Here is a 13,961-nt window from a genome sequence, read left to right as displayed (position 1 = left end):
GTTCCACATTCACGTTGAGCACTTCTGCGGTCCACTCTAATCCACTAGAACTCTAGACGCCCAGAAACCTGAACTTTGCTTCCGAAGCTCTCCAGTGGGCGATGGCAGTGACGTAGGCGGCCAGCCCATCGGATCCGCGACCGAAATACGAAACCAAATCCGAATCCGAATAGAAATGATCAGGCCACCGGGCAAAGGCCTCCGGGACCCGGCTGACTGATAAGTTATCAGCGGTACGAAACGAAACGAAACGGAACGCAGCGGACCCTCCCCCGTCGACCCCCTGCCAATAAATATTAAATTCGAGTTCGCTGAGGTGGCATGTGGAGAAAATCGGGCCCATAAAAAATAAAAGCAAGATCGGGGGCACTGCTCCCTCTCGATGGAGTCCGATGAGCCTCCACTATTCCCCCACTACACCTTTAGAATAATGCGAACGAGATGAGAGCGATATTAACCCTGAAATGAGGTTAATATGAGGCATATGGAGCATTTTGAAATTCGAGTGGGAGGAGAAAATACATTCAGAATAATTTGCACATTTTCTTCTACAGCTAATATCTCCACTAAAGAGAATCCATGGTACTGCACACACCTTATAATATATGGCTCTAAGTAGCTATAGAATTCGCGAATAGATCATAAAACAAGCCAGCTGTATTAATGATTAGAAAAAAAAAGATCGTAGCAAAGTTTATTTGAGGCAGGCCGAAATATTTACAAAAACAATGACGATGGGGCTCTGCTCCCGCCCTTCAGGAACCCATAGCGTAATGCTGCTGATATTGGATGGGATCGGCGGCTATAAGCAGTCGACCTTGAGGTATATGCGTTGCTCACTGGCCAGCAGCGCGAACTTGGCGTCGAATTGAATCCGCTCCACGGTGCGGTCGCAAATCTCGACGCGGTGTCGGTGCAAGAAGTAAACGAGGCCCAGCTTGATCTGCAGCAGTCCGATCTGCATCCCGATGCAATTGTGCGGCCCCGCCCCAAAGGGCATGTAGGACATGGGCGCCTGCAGCGCCTTGTTCGCCGCACTGAAGCGCTCCGGGTCGAATCGGTCCGGGTCCGGCCAGTACTGCAAAGGAAATAGCCCAATGAATAACGCTATTCTAGAAAGGAATATTACCTTGCCTACTCTTTCTGATTAAACATGAATCATTCCCCCAATTTATTTATGTTAAATATCAGATACAAGTTAAAAGCTTCTTTAGTATAAGGATATGTTTCATGCATATTAGGAACTCGTTTCCAATTCAGATACTTGTCTTTTCGATATCTGAATGTACAGAACTTTCCTAGCTGATCGCTCTATGAATCAAACTACTGGCAGAGTAATTCAGCAAATTGAACATTCGTTTTAAATGAGTTACTTTAGGCAATAGCCTAATCCATAACTAGTCATAGTCACTCACCTTGGGATCGTGATGTATGGCCAGATTGGATATGAACACGGGCATCCCACGGCGGGCGTAGCACTCGGCATGTGGCCTCAGCGAGTAGAAGCGCTTCTTGTTGATCGGCGTGCACTCTCGCTCCAAGAGTGGCACGATTGGATACTTGCGCAGAGTCTCCTCCACGACCATGTCGAGGAACTCCATGCGGGCGACGGCCTCGTAGGTGAGCCTCCCATTGGGATTGCCGGCGAAAGCCTCGCGTATTTCGCGGCGCAGGCGCGACTGCATCAGGGGTTGTTTGGCCAACTCGTAGAGGGCGAAGGACATGCTCGCCGAGCAGGTCTCAATGCCGGCCACCTCAAAGGATGCCGCCTGAGCGGCCAAGAAGTCCCGATGGTGCGTAAAGTGCGACTTGTCCTGCTGCAGATCCGCCTCCTTTTTGAGCGTCAGCAGCATCTCGATGAGATCGTTGCGCAGATCGCCGCCGCGCTCACGCTCCTCGATCACCAGCTGGATGACTCGGCGCAGGAATTCCGCATGCGGCTCCGTGAAAAGTTTGGGCCGCAGCAGCGGCACCAGTTTGGGCAGGTAAAAGATCACAAACAAGTCGATTACTCGACGCACATTCGGCCGAAACAGGTCCTGACAATGTGAGCCGATCTCCGATTGCGTGTTCCGCAGGCTGTACGATCTCAGTCCGAACGCGATGCTGGCTATCATGTCGGTGTTGTACAGATCACACACATCCTTGATGCTCACAATCGCCCCACGCTCCGCGTCGCCGCGTCTAAGATCTCGAGTCAGACGCTTCAGATACCACTCCAAGTCGCAGCCGATCTACGGGGATATGGAACATGCCACAAGCGCAGAGCACAGAGCAAACAGATTGTTAATCAATAAATAGGCATCCAAATGTAGGTGCTAGAACTAATCAGTGCTTCATTAAGTGTTTGTTTCATTATTTGTGGAAAATAATAATTAGTGCCTCGATGTGATTCTTGATATTTGCATAACAGATATACAACTGAAAAACCTCAGAGACTCGCCAACCGTTTAGGCATGAGATTCAGCTTTGTCATGGGAATTTGCATTATCACAATGATTAGTCATTTCGATTTGTTTTACTGAAACGCACACAGTTTGTGATTTCTTAGCATTAATTTGCATAGAACTTTCGGTTCGACTAGGCAACAAACTAAACAGAGAAGAGCAAACGTTTTGAGTTATACACGTTATGGTTTTTTTTTTTTCGTAGTAACGCCGTAGTTGCTGACCTTTGATAAGATACAACAAGTCGGTAACAATAAACAGGTTCGATTTGATAAGCCCCAGAAAGCAACATGGGCACTTAGAGAGGTTCTTTTATCAGCCACATGCCTTCTCTAAGTGCAACCTGTATTAAAAATCAATAATATCAGATAGGCCATTTCGTAACTCATTGATCGGAATGGGAAATAATACAATCAGAGGGGGTATTTCGTGAAACCTGCAAAATTGAATTTCATAATTTTTACCCTGTAGCTTGGTGTAAAATTTAACTATGATCCAAAATAAAATTACGAAACTAGAGCAATTGAAATAATAGTTATAACTATCTTTCGCTGGCACTTCGATTGAAAGGGAATGGAATTGAATGGAGCGTGGAAAGGTGTGTTGTGTTGGTCGGTGTAAGTGTTCCCAACGTGTGTCGTGGACCTGGGAGCGGGAGTTTGCAACTTGGACCCGGCTGGCTGGGTGACTCACCTCCTCCATCAGCGAGAACATCTGTTTCAGCTTGGCGCCGGCGAAGGCTGGTGCTAAACGGGTGCGGATCTCGCGCCACTCGGGTTGTTTGGCCAAAAATAGCGATAAGGCGCCCATTTTATCGCTGCGCCCGTCGCACTTGGCGAAACGGTTGGAGAAGCTGACGAAATCCTCAACCAGAACGGTGCGCACCAGCTGGAGATCGCGGATGAGCAGGGCTGGCTGGTGGAACAGATAGATACCCACGACGGGCTCGTTGCGGAACCGCTCGTCGAAGTAGAAGCGGCGCAACTGGAGCGCAAAGGACTCCTCCAGTCGGAGCACCCGGCTCAGGTTGCCCAGCAGGTGGGTCGGCTGGACGAACTTCACCCGCCGGCGCTGCCAGTAGACGTAGGTGCGCCGGGACCAGATGAACACGCCCGTCAGGATCGTCACGATCGCCAGCAGGATGTTCGTGGAGTACACCATCTCGGACTCGGGATCCGACGTCGGGTCCAGCGGTGGCTGAATCGTGCAGGGATAGGCGGATAGTGCCTTGGATAGACCGATCTTAGATTATTCTGGGAGCGTGCGTTCCAGCAGTTGTGACCTCTTCGCTTTTGTTTTGATCGTCTGTTTGTTGTAAGCAACAATGACTTCGGAGAAGGTATTTGTTATACGACCGTAGTTAATTTGCTATGTTGTAAAAGTTGATTTTTCAGGCTATAGCTATTAGTTGTTCTTTGATTTGATATATATTTAAATTACTAAAGAGCTTTTAAGGGTTTTTATTAAGTGAAAATTCAATTCTATTTTCTTTGTAATGATTCTTTGATTTCTTCGTATTTCTGGTGTGTTTTTTTTAGTTGCACAGAGATCTTCAATTCATCTAATTCATTTTTAACTTCCGTTGAAAATCTTTTTAAACTTTTCTGCCTTCATTTCTCTAAAGATTTTCCCAGCAATATTTCTTCTTCGAAGATCGTCCGATAGTCTTTCTTCAAGTCTTGTTTCCAATTTATTGAGCTTTCGAAGAATGGTTGACAAATTTTATTTTATCTGCGCGCTTTAATGATATTCTGCATTTTCCGTTGTTTTATGGTTGTTTCTGTTTCTGCTTTTGCTTTAGCTTTACTTTTTTTCTTATCGTTTTTGGCGCTCCTCCGCGTGGGGCTTTGCCGTTATTTGTTGATTCTCTTTGCCTTTTTTGTTTTCGCAGCTCCTTTGCGTTGCTCTCTTTACCGCCAATCGTTGTAGTTGTTGTTTCGTTAGCAATCCTCAATGTCCCTTTATCGGGCTTTCTTGCTTTTCTCGGCGTCGCGTGTTTTATAAATAAATACTTAACTAATTATATCACATTTAAAACGACAACTACAAAAAAAATATGTAAAAAAATGACTAAAAAAGACCACAATGAAGAATTAAATGCACAACAACGCGACGTCAACAACAAATGGGAGAGGCGAAAGAAGAAGAAACAGCCACGCCGAACGAAAAGAAGAAGAGCACCGCGCAGAAAGACACAGAGAGAGGGATAGAGAGAGACAAAAGTCGCAGAAGAAATGCGAAAAAACCGCGAATACAATTTACAAACAGCGAATTACAAAAAATAAGTCTAAAAATATAAATAAAATCGCTTGCTAGCTCCACCAAGCGACGCTTTTTAACTGACGCGACGTCAACGACCAAAGCCCCACGAAGGCAGCGACGTCGACAGAGACGCCGACAGAGCGGCGACGACGCCCCCATCAACGTATGTTGTTCTTTTGTGCTTTATTTTATTAACCGCAAGTTTGCGGGAGACAAAAGAGAGAGGGAGAGATCTTTCGGCCGGATAGTACACAGATACAGAAGAGAGCGCAAAAAAAGAGAGCTTTGCGAAGAATTTGAACAGTCATGTCATGAGGCACATGTTCTGGTTCGCACAGTGAAACGCATTTTAGCGAGTGGTGCTTAAATGCGGTTTCGCCTAGGTAACCAAATGCACAGCAACCCATCACACAAGACTAAAACCCATATTTTTTAATATTAATTTTGAAAATTCTTAAAATAATTAAAATTTGATGTGACGTGATGGTCACATGCGATTTCTTCCAATTAATCACATCCCACAGCAAGGCATCATAAAAACATTATCTATTTTGTAGTTCTAACGTTTAGCTGGAATGTCTATTAAAACAATTGAAAAAATACGTATACGTAAAAGTACGTATATTTCATTTTATTTATATATTAAGTTCTTAATTTATTGAAATTTGTGTTGTGTTTTAGTCTTATTCAGAAAAACTTCATATATTTGTATTCAACGTGTGTGCCAGAGCTTTCGGTTTGTTCCACTGTTGGTGACAGAAAGATGCCAAAGCGCAAAGTAGACCGCAAATAAAAGTGACGATTAAAAGCGAAACTGCAAAACAACAACAATGACGTGACGCGACGGTGACCGCGAATCTTTCGATGAAAACAAAGAGAGCGAAGAGAGCGGAAATTTGTTTTTGTTAGCGGGTGCAGTACAAGACAAAGACAATGGTCAGTTCTCGTTGTTTGGGCTTTTCATTCTAGCTTTTATTGTGTTCATTTCGAATTCTTATTTTGTGTCGCCTGCGACGATTTATAAATAAACGTTTTGGCTCCCCCTGCCTTTCGTTGCCTCTGCTTTTCGCTTCTTTCTCTGTTACGTGCATTTGTTGTTGCGGTTCAGCTGATTTGATTTTCGCGTATTCTTCTGTTTGCAACTGGGGATATCGATAACCAACGATGGAGGCATCTCTGCGCAAAGTGGGCGCCAAATCAAAAAGCTGGCACAAAATTAAATAAATGTGGAATATGGCGAAAAAACTTAACAACTTTTTCGTGATTAAGCAAAGCTACTTGCATATGTATGTATTTGCATGTGGCATTTTACCCACACTAAAGTTAATAAGAGCTTTTATGTAAATTCGTGTGCTGGTATCTTTTGTTTGTTATTGCCTAAAATTTCTTTTATAACAAACGAAAACATCCAAAAATGTTTATCTCGACTTAGCCAAAAATAAACCTTTGAATTTTCGTAAAATGGATTCCGAAAACAGTTGGTTATGAGGCCAGTGTTGAACCACTTTCCCTTGTTTTTTGTTTAAAAAAAAGAAACACTACCACACAAATTGCCGCTCGGTGGAGAAAGGAAACTCCATTTACAACAATTGACAGAAATTTGCACTTGCTGCGGATGGAAAACTTTCACGTCCACTCCTCAGTCCCCTGTTGAGCAGTTTTCCCACTTTCCCCACACGCTCAACTCCTGCTGGAAAAGTGTGCTGAAGTTACAAATGTGCAACATTTCCGGTTGTTTGTATGTCGTCTACTTTTGGGACACCGAAAACTGTTGGCCACATTGATGGCTCACATGGGGGTTAAGGGGACGCCGGCCGATTGGTATGGGGGCGTCGTGGGGTTAAGTCTTGCTTTGATTAAATTTCACGCACGACCGCACAGAAAGGGTTTTCCGCCAACTGACGAAGGGGCGTGGCTCTGGGCGGGCGGGCGATTTCGATTTCGAGACTTTCCGGGCCTTACCTTCCGAAAATCACGCGCTGCAGTTCGATTTGCGTTTTTCCAGGGTGGGACGTACGGTGAAACCTCTGCGAATGCAACACCAGCGAGCTGCAGAGTGTCGGTGTAATAATTAATTGATGATAAAATGCTATTCAGTTATGTTTTTCCAGAGCTTGTGCTGCTCTTTATGTTCTAAGGCGCCCAATGCGAGGGCTCACTGTAGCTGTGGCATCGCTCGGCGGTGTGTCAATAATCGCCGTTGCTTATGCACACAACGGCTCTGCAAACACCAGCGCACTTGTCTTAACCAACCCGAAACCCACCCATCCCATCCCGCCCAGCGCAGCCCAGCACCCCCTCGTCCACCCATCAAAATCAGCTCAGCGCAAATCAAAGCCGTCTCAATCAACAAACAAACAAATAGACAGGCAAACAGTCAAACAGACAAACAGACAAACATACAAACATTTGCGTGCGCATTTCAAGGCGCTGGCTGCAGTGGGTTAAGCGGTGGGCGTGGCAGGTTGGGGTGGCAGGTTGAAGCGATGGGAGGAGGGAGGGTGGCTGAATTTGCTTTAGCTATTAGTTTTCGGCCTGCGACCTTGTTTTCATTCCATTTGCGCTGTTTGCATTGGAGATCTTTTAATTATTGTCACGCATCCACGCCCTCGGAAAAGTAGTTTTCCCGCCCCTGATTTTCCGCTTGTGGGAGTTGCGTCAGGTGGCGTACTTTCCCGGGGATTAATTTCGATATTTAGTCCTTGGGGAAAAGTTCGATTTGCCCTGTCTCATTATGGCGCTCCTTGAACTTTCCCGCTTACTGTAAGCTTGTGTTTGAATTTGATGGGTAGTACGAAAAATGTATAAAATGATGGAAAGGTGATAATTTCCTTTGTTAATAACTCATTGCTGTGTGCATATCAATGCGAGTAACGGGTATCTGGTAGTCGAGCCAAGCTACTCGACGTTAGTGATATATTTGGTTTTTTCTCTACAATAACTTATGATTTATTCAAAGATAAACGAGTTTTGAATATAGGAGAATTGTTTCAACTTTAAATATTTGCATACCACTTCCCCATTTTTTCTGCCTTTGTCTTTTTGCATCATTTTTCAAATACATTTTCCACATGCACATATCCTTCGAGATTTCCCAGATATGCGCCTGAACGCCTCATTAGCCAAAGCAATTGCACACATCGGTGGGCTACCGTACTTGCATCAGAATCCGTATCTATGAGATACACATTCCTCCACCTGCCCACATTCGAGCCAAGATCCTGCACTGACCATCTCGAAGGAAACGGGGAAGGGGAGGAGCGCACACACATGGTCCAGTAATCGTAATCCCGGGGGTAATCCCACCAGGTTTTTTGATGTTGAACCGCTTTTTATGCGATATGTGGCATATAGGGAGATCGAGATAAAGTGCGCAAAATAGATGCGTAATTTGACGTTAATGTTGCGCTAATAATAATCCCGAAAAAAACGGCAAGAGGAGCAGCTGATCCTTCGGACTCGGATAGAGATACACATGTGTGTATCTCGGCGATCGTGTAATGTGCTTAAGGACCTTTCTCCTTTTCAGCTCGTTTCTAAGACGCATTGTTGTGTTTGCCATTTTGACGGGTTTCGATTACTGCTCCGCTTTCCCCTTTCCAGTTTTCCGTTTTCTGGCCGAAAAAGATACAGATTGGATGTATCTTTTCGAATGCCCTTTCATGTGTGTAATCCACTCCGCTCGTTTTTGCTCAAAGTTAAATGATGCGCAGCTAAGTTGAGCAAATTTCCCTTACACTGTTTTGATATTTTCGAGACAGACGGCTGATGAAAGTAAATTGCACAACAGGAAAATCGGTAAAGGGGCACTGAGCACACAAAAAACAAAATACAAACAAATGGCAAAGTCTTTTTTTTATACATTTTCCAGTATGAATTGCTTGGGAAATTTAATGATGGAAGGCACAATTAAGTCCATTCGATTACGGTAGCAATATTCATACTATGAAGACTCTGCTAACTATGCAACTATGATTTTAGCAAAGCTAATAGATTAATAGATAGGCATTAAATGTAAGTATACCAATATGCAGTTCCATTTCCATCGGCTTTCAGATGAGTGGGGTGCTGCAGCCGACCTTGAGCCTCTCCCTAGACCTTGACTGTGGCTCAACCGAAAACCTAGTCATAAAGTCAAACCCAACACAAATGCAAAGTCAAAAGGAAGCGGCTCGAAATCATCCAGAACCGACCAAGAAAAAATTCCAAAACATTAAAAACAACTTAGAGAAAGGATTCGTTTCCGCGAAATGCTAAAAATGTGTACCATAAAGAACAAAAAAATTGGAAACAAAAAACTGGAAAAAAACTGCACTAGAAACCTACAAACCTAAATAGATGGGGTCAAGTTCTGAGTAAGAAGTAAACCCGGCCTAAAAAACAACCAAAAATCGCAGAAGCGGCACAAAAAACGACTGTAAAACGCGATTCTCGGTAGTTTAGGTAAAAACGGTCAGTGAAATTCGAAATTTACCCGCCTTAACCCCTTTTCGCGAGCGCGAACAATTGTAATTGTATTTGTAGAGCAGAAAGGGGTTAAAAAGGGGCGTAAGGAAGCACAGGCAAAAGGACCTTAGGTCCTTTAGTCCTGCGGCCCGCCGAGTCTTTTTATTACTGCTGCTGCTATGGCAATGCAAATTTAAGACCGTATGACACTACACCCCAAAAACTATTCAGGTGAACCCGTTGCCAATGAACTGCATTCCACAAATGCCTCAAACTTAAGTCTTATAATTTATAACCAATTGTGGAGTATTAATGGCAAATTGATTTATTTTTAGATACGTTCGTGCTTTATACGCACGACCAAGCTCGCAAATTTGTATGCGCAAATAGGACGTGCGTGAAAGCGTTCATCTTCACACAGGATCAGTGTGATACAGGCATAATATCTATAGCTTGGCTAGTGGAAGTATCTGTTGGATTTCTGGTACTCCCGTGCTCTGCTGAGCTATTTGTTCTGCTGTTTTTTCGCTCTGCTTTTTTTTTAGCAAGATCGTAAAGTAATAAAACCATAAAAAGAGGACAACCGGGCGGGACATAAATTAGAGATAAAGGAGTAAATGTGGAACGAGAACAGGACACGGTTTCGTTTTCGTTTTCATTTTCGGGCAAAGGACAAGGGGTTAAAAAATGCGTGCACATTTTTTGTGTGAGATTTTTTTATGACTCGGTCAGCGAGAATGGGTTAAGCAATGCCCAAATGACAATCGATTTTTCTGGCTAATTTCTTGCCCGCTTGCCGTCTGATTTTCCAGCGAGCTACGCGGAACTAGTAAAAATCGAGCGAAAAACACAATGGGGATTTTGTGTCTTGACTTTCGAGAGTGTTTTTCGGAGCATCGGGCCATTTCCCGCTTAACATAAAGGCACAATTAACATTAACCCCTTTGTGGCCCTCGGGCGCGGGATTTGACTTTCCAAGATGCCGACGCTCAATAAAACTGTCGCATAAGTCAACTCCGCTCCGCTCGGGAACAATACGAAAATTATAAATATTAATATTCACCCATTCGGTTAATATCCTAACCTGCTGTCCATCGCTTCGGAGATCCACTGTACACCAAGAGAAATTTCAAATATCATTTTCCGTCCTTTAGTTTCTAAGTTGAGAATCTCTTGAATGTCACTTAAGAAATGCGAATAACTGAGGTGTAGAATATAAACTAATCCATATTAAAAATTAAAAATTCAATTCCCATTTTTAATATTAACACCTAATCCTTGGATCAAGTCCTGGTTTTTATATTTTACGTTAAATTCCTCGGATCAGGGCCATCTTATTTCTCGCCGTGTACTCATCGTGTGAGTTTAATATTTCAATTAATTTCGGTTCTCAGGCTGTGCGCCATATGTTTGTCTCTGGAGAATGAAAAAAAATGAGAGGCCCGGCATTTTTATGAGCCCTAACAAATTTGTACAAATTGCTGCGGTGTCTTTCTGCCTTTCTGGCCGTCTGTTGGCCAAGTGGAGATACCAAAATTGGGCCACAGTCAACAGCACTCGGTTGCATGTGAAAATGAAGAGGCCTCCTCGATCTCAATCGGAAAATCACAAACGAATAGAGGGAAACGGGGAAAACAGAACTGGAAAATCGGTGAGCGGCGCATCGAAGTGGCTATGCTCTAATTGAATTTATTTGATTCGACGGCAAGTGGAAATGTCTAAAAGGAAATTAACAGCAGGATATGGGTCCTGGAAAATGGACTACGAAGCAAGTGTATCACAGGATGTTGCAAAGGTAACGATGACCTCATAAAAAATAACAATAAGTTATTTAGCAACAAATTCAAAGCAATTTTTTTAACTTTATTTGTACTGGTAATGTACTTACAGGAAAGAAAAACACAGAATATTTGTATCATATTGTTATATATTAGTTTTATAATTTAACATTATACAGATTTTAGTGCACATTTGACGCATTCGACTTCACCTTTTGTTGCTGGCCAATTTTCCCAGCAGGTTCGTCGGACAGTTTGTCTTGGTTTCCTGGTCAAACTTTGGGGCTGCACACAAAAAGAGTTTCACACGCTGCTCCTACGGGAAATCCCCCTTGAATCGGCTCAATCAACATGTCGTGGCCATGTTCTAAGCCGAGCCAAGCCATTTTGGCCAACATTTGGCCACAAGTGCAAGCCCACAAAATGCAGTTCATTTCTCCGTCCCTCCAACTGAGTTTGTGCAGTCGAAAAGTGCAACAAAGTGCCCTCGAAGTCCACACATTTGCCCTCGCCCCCCTTTCACCTGCCTAATCTACACTGAGGGAAATTGGGATCGAGATATCTGGATGTTGTATTATGCTAGCTTAAGGAACAGGTTAACCTAATTATATTAAATGTAAAAACGCTACACATACAGACTGTGCTTACTATGTGCGTTCTAGCGAATTATCCCACAAGATATGGCTATATGCCACTTTTTTCTTCAGTGTAGGCAAACAGTTTGAGGACGCAAATTGCCAACGAAATGGCGAACGGAATGTTAAAGGAGCTACTCGAACAAAAGGTCCTCATGGCTGGTTTTTGGAGCTAAAAGGTAGTGCCCTCCACCCGAAACGACCACGTGGACAGACTTTAATCAGTGCACCCATTTCAAATGTTCCGTGTCAGGATCTTAAAGTTTGAAGTAACTAAGAGTTTTAAGTGCTTTGCAGGACAAACTAATTAAATAGTATTATTGAATGCCAGGAATATAAATAGGAATAGGAATTAGGTAAGGATATTTACCGTGCTTAACTAAGATCTTAGTACCAGATTCGAATAGTAAGAAATAAAACTTAACTTTTAGAATTGAATTTGAAGAAACTTCATGTTGCAGGAAGTACATTTCGAACGTGCAACAGTATTTATTTAATCCAAACATAAACATAGATATTAAACCAAATGACCAACACGGTCATTTAGAGGTATTGTTTCATTTAGCTTTAAATTACAGATTTTAGCGCCAGTGTGTTTTCGTTTCTTAATTAAGGCGGCGTTTTTAATGCACTCGCTGCACCGACGACTTTATTTAATAAAATCAATTTCGTATCATAAATTTTAAAATGCCACACAAGCGATTTCATCGACGGGGGCAGTTGGGCGAGGGGAGTGGGCGGAATCAAGGCAGCTCCATCATTTGGGCGCCACATATTAATTCCAGTTTCGCACTTTTCGTGCGCGCATGGAAATGCCGTAAATAGTTGTTGCCGCTGTCCAGGATTTTCCCCCGCCCCCTCCGATTTCCCAGCCCCCGTTTCCGCCGCCTGCATTGCTGCATTTATTAATAATTATAATGTCTGCGCTTGTCGTTCGACGGTCGGGATGCTGATCCTTTTTTGGGGCGCAGGGGATGGGGGGTGGGGGCGGAATGTTTCAGTTCGCAGTTTCCAGTTTTCCGACCTGAGGTCCTGCGATTCCGTTGGCTCCTGGTTTTCGGCTCCTGCGTTTTTCGGTCCTGGCATTCATAAATCGCAGCTCATTTCGGTGTGGCCACGGAATGCACACGCATAATTATTTCGGCCTGCAGTCGTCGTTGGGGAAAATCGCATGGGGCTGTTTTCCCCCGCCCGTCGCATTTTCCGGCAGCGGGTGGCGAAAAGGCGGGACGTCAGGCCAACGGCAGCTTAGAGCGGGGAAAACTGAAATATGTGTGCGGCGAAAATTGCGAGAATGCAATGAATGCGTCGCCCCGAAAATGGAAATTATTACGTGTGTTTCGCTTTCGAAAAGGGTTTGCAAAATGAATAGCAGCAAGGGCACATGGGTGAAATATGAATCCAGTATTGAATGCAATTCTGATTGATTTTTAAAGTATTTTTCAGACCTTCGCACTGCAAGTCAATTGAGACATTACTCTGGGCACAAACAATGGGAAATAGGAAATAGACCCCATAAATAAGATTATTTTCACCAGGCCATAAAGTTGTTTACTCGGTCTTCAGCCCCTTTATTATTCCAACAGATACATTTCTTGGGGATGCTGCTCGTTTTTTGGGGTTAACCGAACTCCGCCATTTGCATGCAAATGCAGTTTGAAAGGCCATAAAAGTGGCTAGTGCCTGAGGTGCAGGACTCAGTTGCAGATACATCTGCTCCTCCCGGCACGGATTTATTCCCATCCTTGTGCGGATGTCGGATGTCTTCTCACTGCGCGGCAATTACCAGCGAGCTGGCTACGGATACAGATACAAAGTGCGGCGCAAGATTGAGATAGACAGGCGGCGCTAACCAATTTTCCATGGTTGCGCAATAACTGCAAATTTAATTTCGCAATTTCGCGCCTCGGATTCCATCCCTTGTCCTCCTTTTTTATACCAACCTCCCCGTGCATAAAAATGGCAAAATAAACGATAAATTGGCCCAGCTAATCTCGGCCTGCAAGTAAATTGGCAAAACTCAAGTGCAACTGAGATGGCTCTGATGGAAATTAACTAAGCATAACTAAACTACACATTGGTAGATTGATTAGTACATATAAGTAAATAAGTAAAGTAACAATTAGTGAGTAATAGTTATATAGATACATCCTAAATGGAAAAGCGCTTCGAAAAAAATGTGTAAGCCCTGTAAATTGATTGATTATTGCACACGGTTTTGAAGTTCTGTGTTGGCCCAAGATGTTCGAATTTGTTTATTTGTGTTGTGCGCAATTTGTTGTTTAATTATTTTGGATGTTTTCGATTTGCTATTTTGTTACGCGATGGTTTTTGTGCTGCTCCTTTTTTATACGCCACCATAAAAACGGCGAGCCGTAAAACGTTTCCAATAA

At 43.5% G+C, this 13,961-nt stretch overlaps 1 protein-coding gene across 5 annotated transcripts; it reads right to left on the bottom strand.

Moving 5' to 3' along the window:
- Positions 1 to 660: 660 nt before the first annotated feature.
- On the bottom strand, positions 661 to 4,927 carry LOC6726537 (probable cytochrome P450 6v1). Of its 5 annotated transcripts, none has more exons than XM_016174218.3 (4): positions 4,714 to 4,925; positions 3,141 to 4,490; positions 1,416 to 2,234; positions 661 to 1,078 (listed from the first exon to the last, which is right to left on the bottom strand). In XM_016174218.3, the coding sequence occupies exons 2-4, from the start codon at positions 3,606 to 3,608 to the stop codon at positions 803 to 805; spliced, it is 1,563 nt and encodes a 520-aa protein (XP_016040192.1). In that variant the 5' UTR covers positions 3,609 to 4,490; positions 4,714 to 4,925; the 3' UTR covers positions 661 to 802. The 5 variants fall into 5 exon arrangements, with proteins under 5 accessions (XP_016040192.1, XP_039152446.1, XP_016040191.1 ...); XM_039296512.2 differs by having other exon boundaries at positions 3,141 to 4,424; positions 4,724 to 4,925; XM_016174217.3 differs by having other exon boundaries at positions 4,724 to 4,924.
- Between the last annotated feature and the right edge of the window lie 9,034 nt (positions 4,928 to 13,961).

The sequence above is a fragment of the Drosophila simulans genome, chromosome X (genome assembly GCF_016746395.2).
Source record: "Drosophila simulans strain w501 chromosome X, Prin_Dsim_3.1, whole genome shotgun sequence".
Taxonomy (NCBI): domain Eukaryota; kingdom Metazoa; phylum Arthropoda; class Insecta; order Diptera; family Drosophilidae; genus Drosophila; species Drosophila simulans.
The sequence above is the reverse complement of the archived record's forward strand: the minus strand, read 5'-3'. Positions and strand labels throughout refer to the sequence as shown.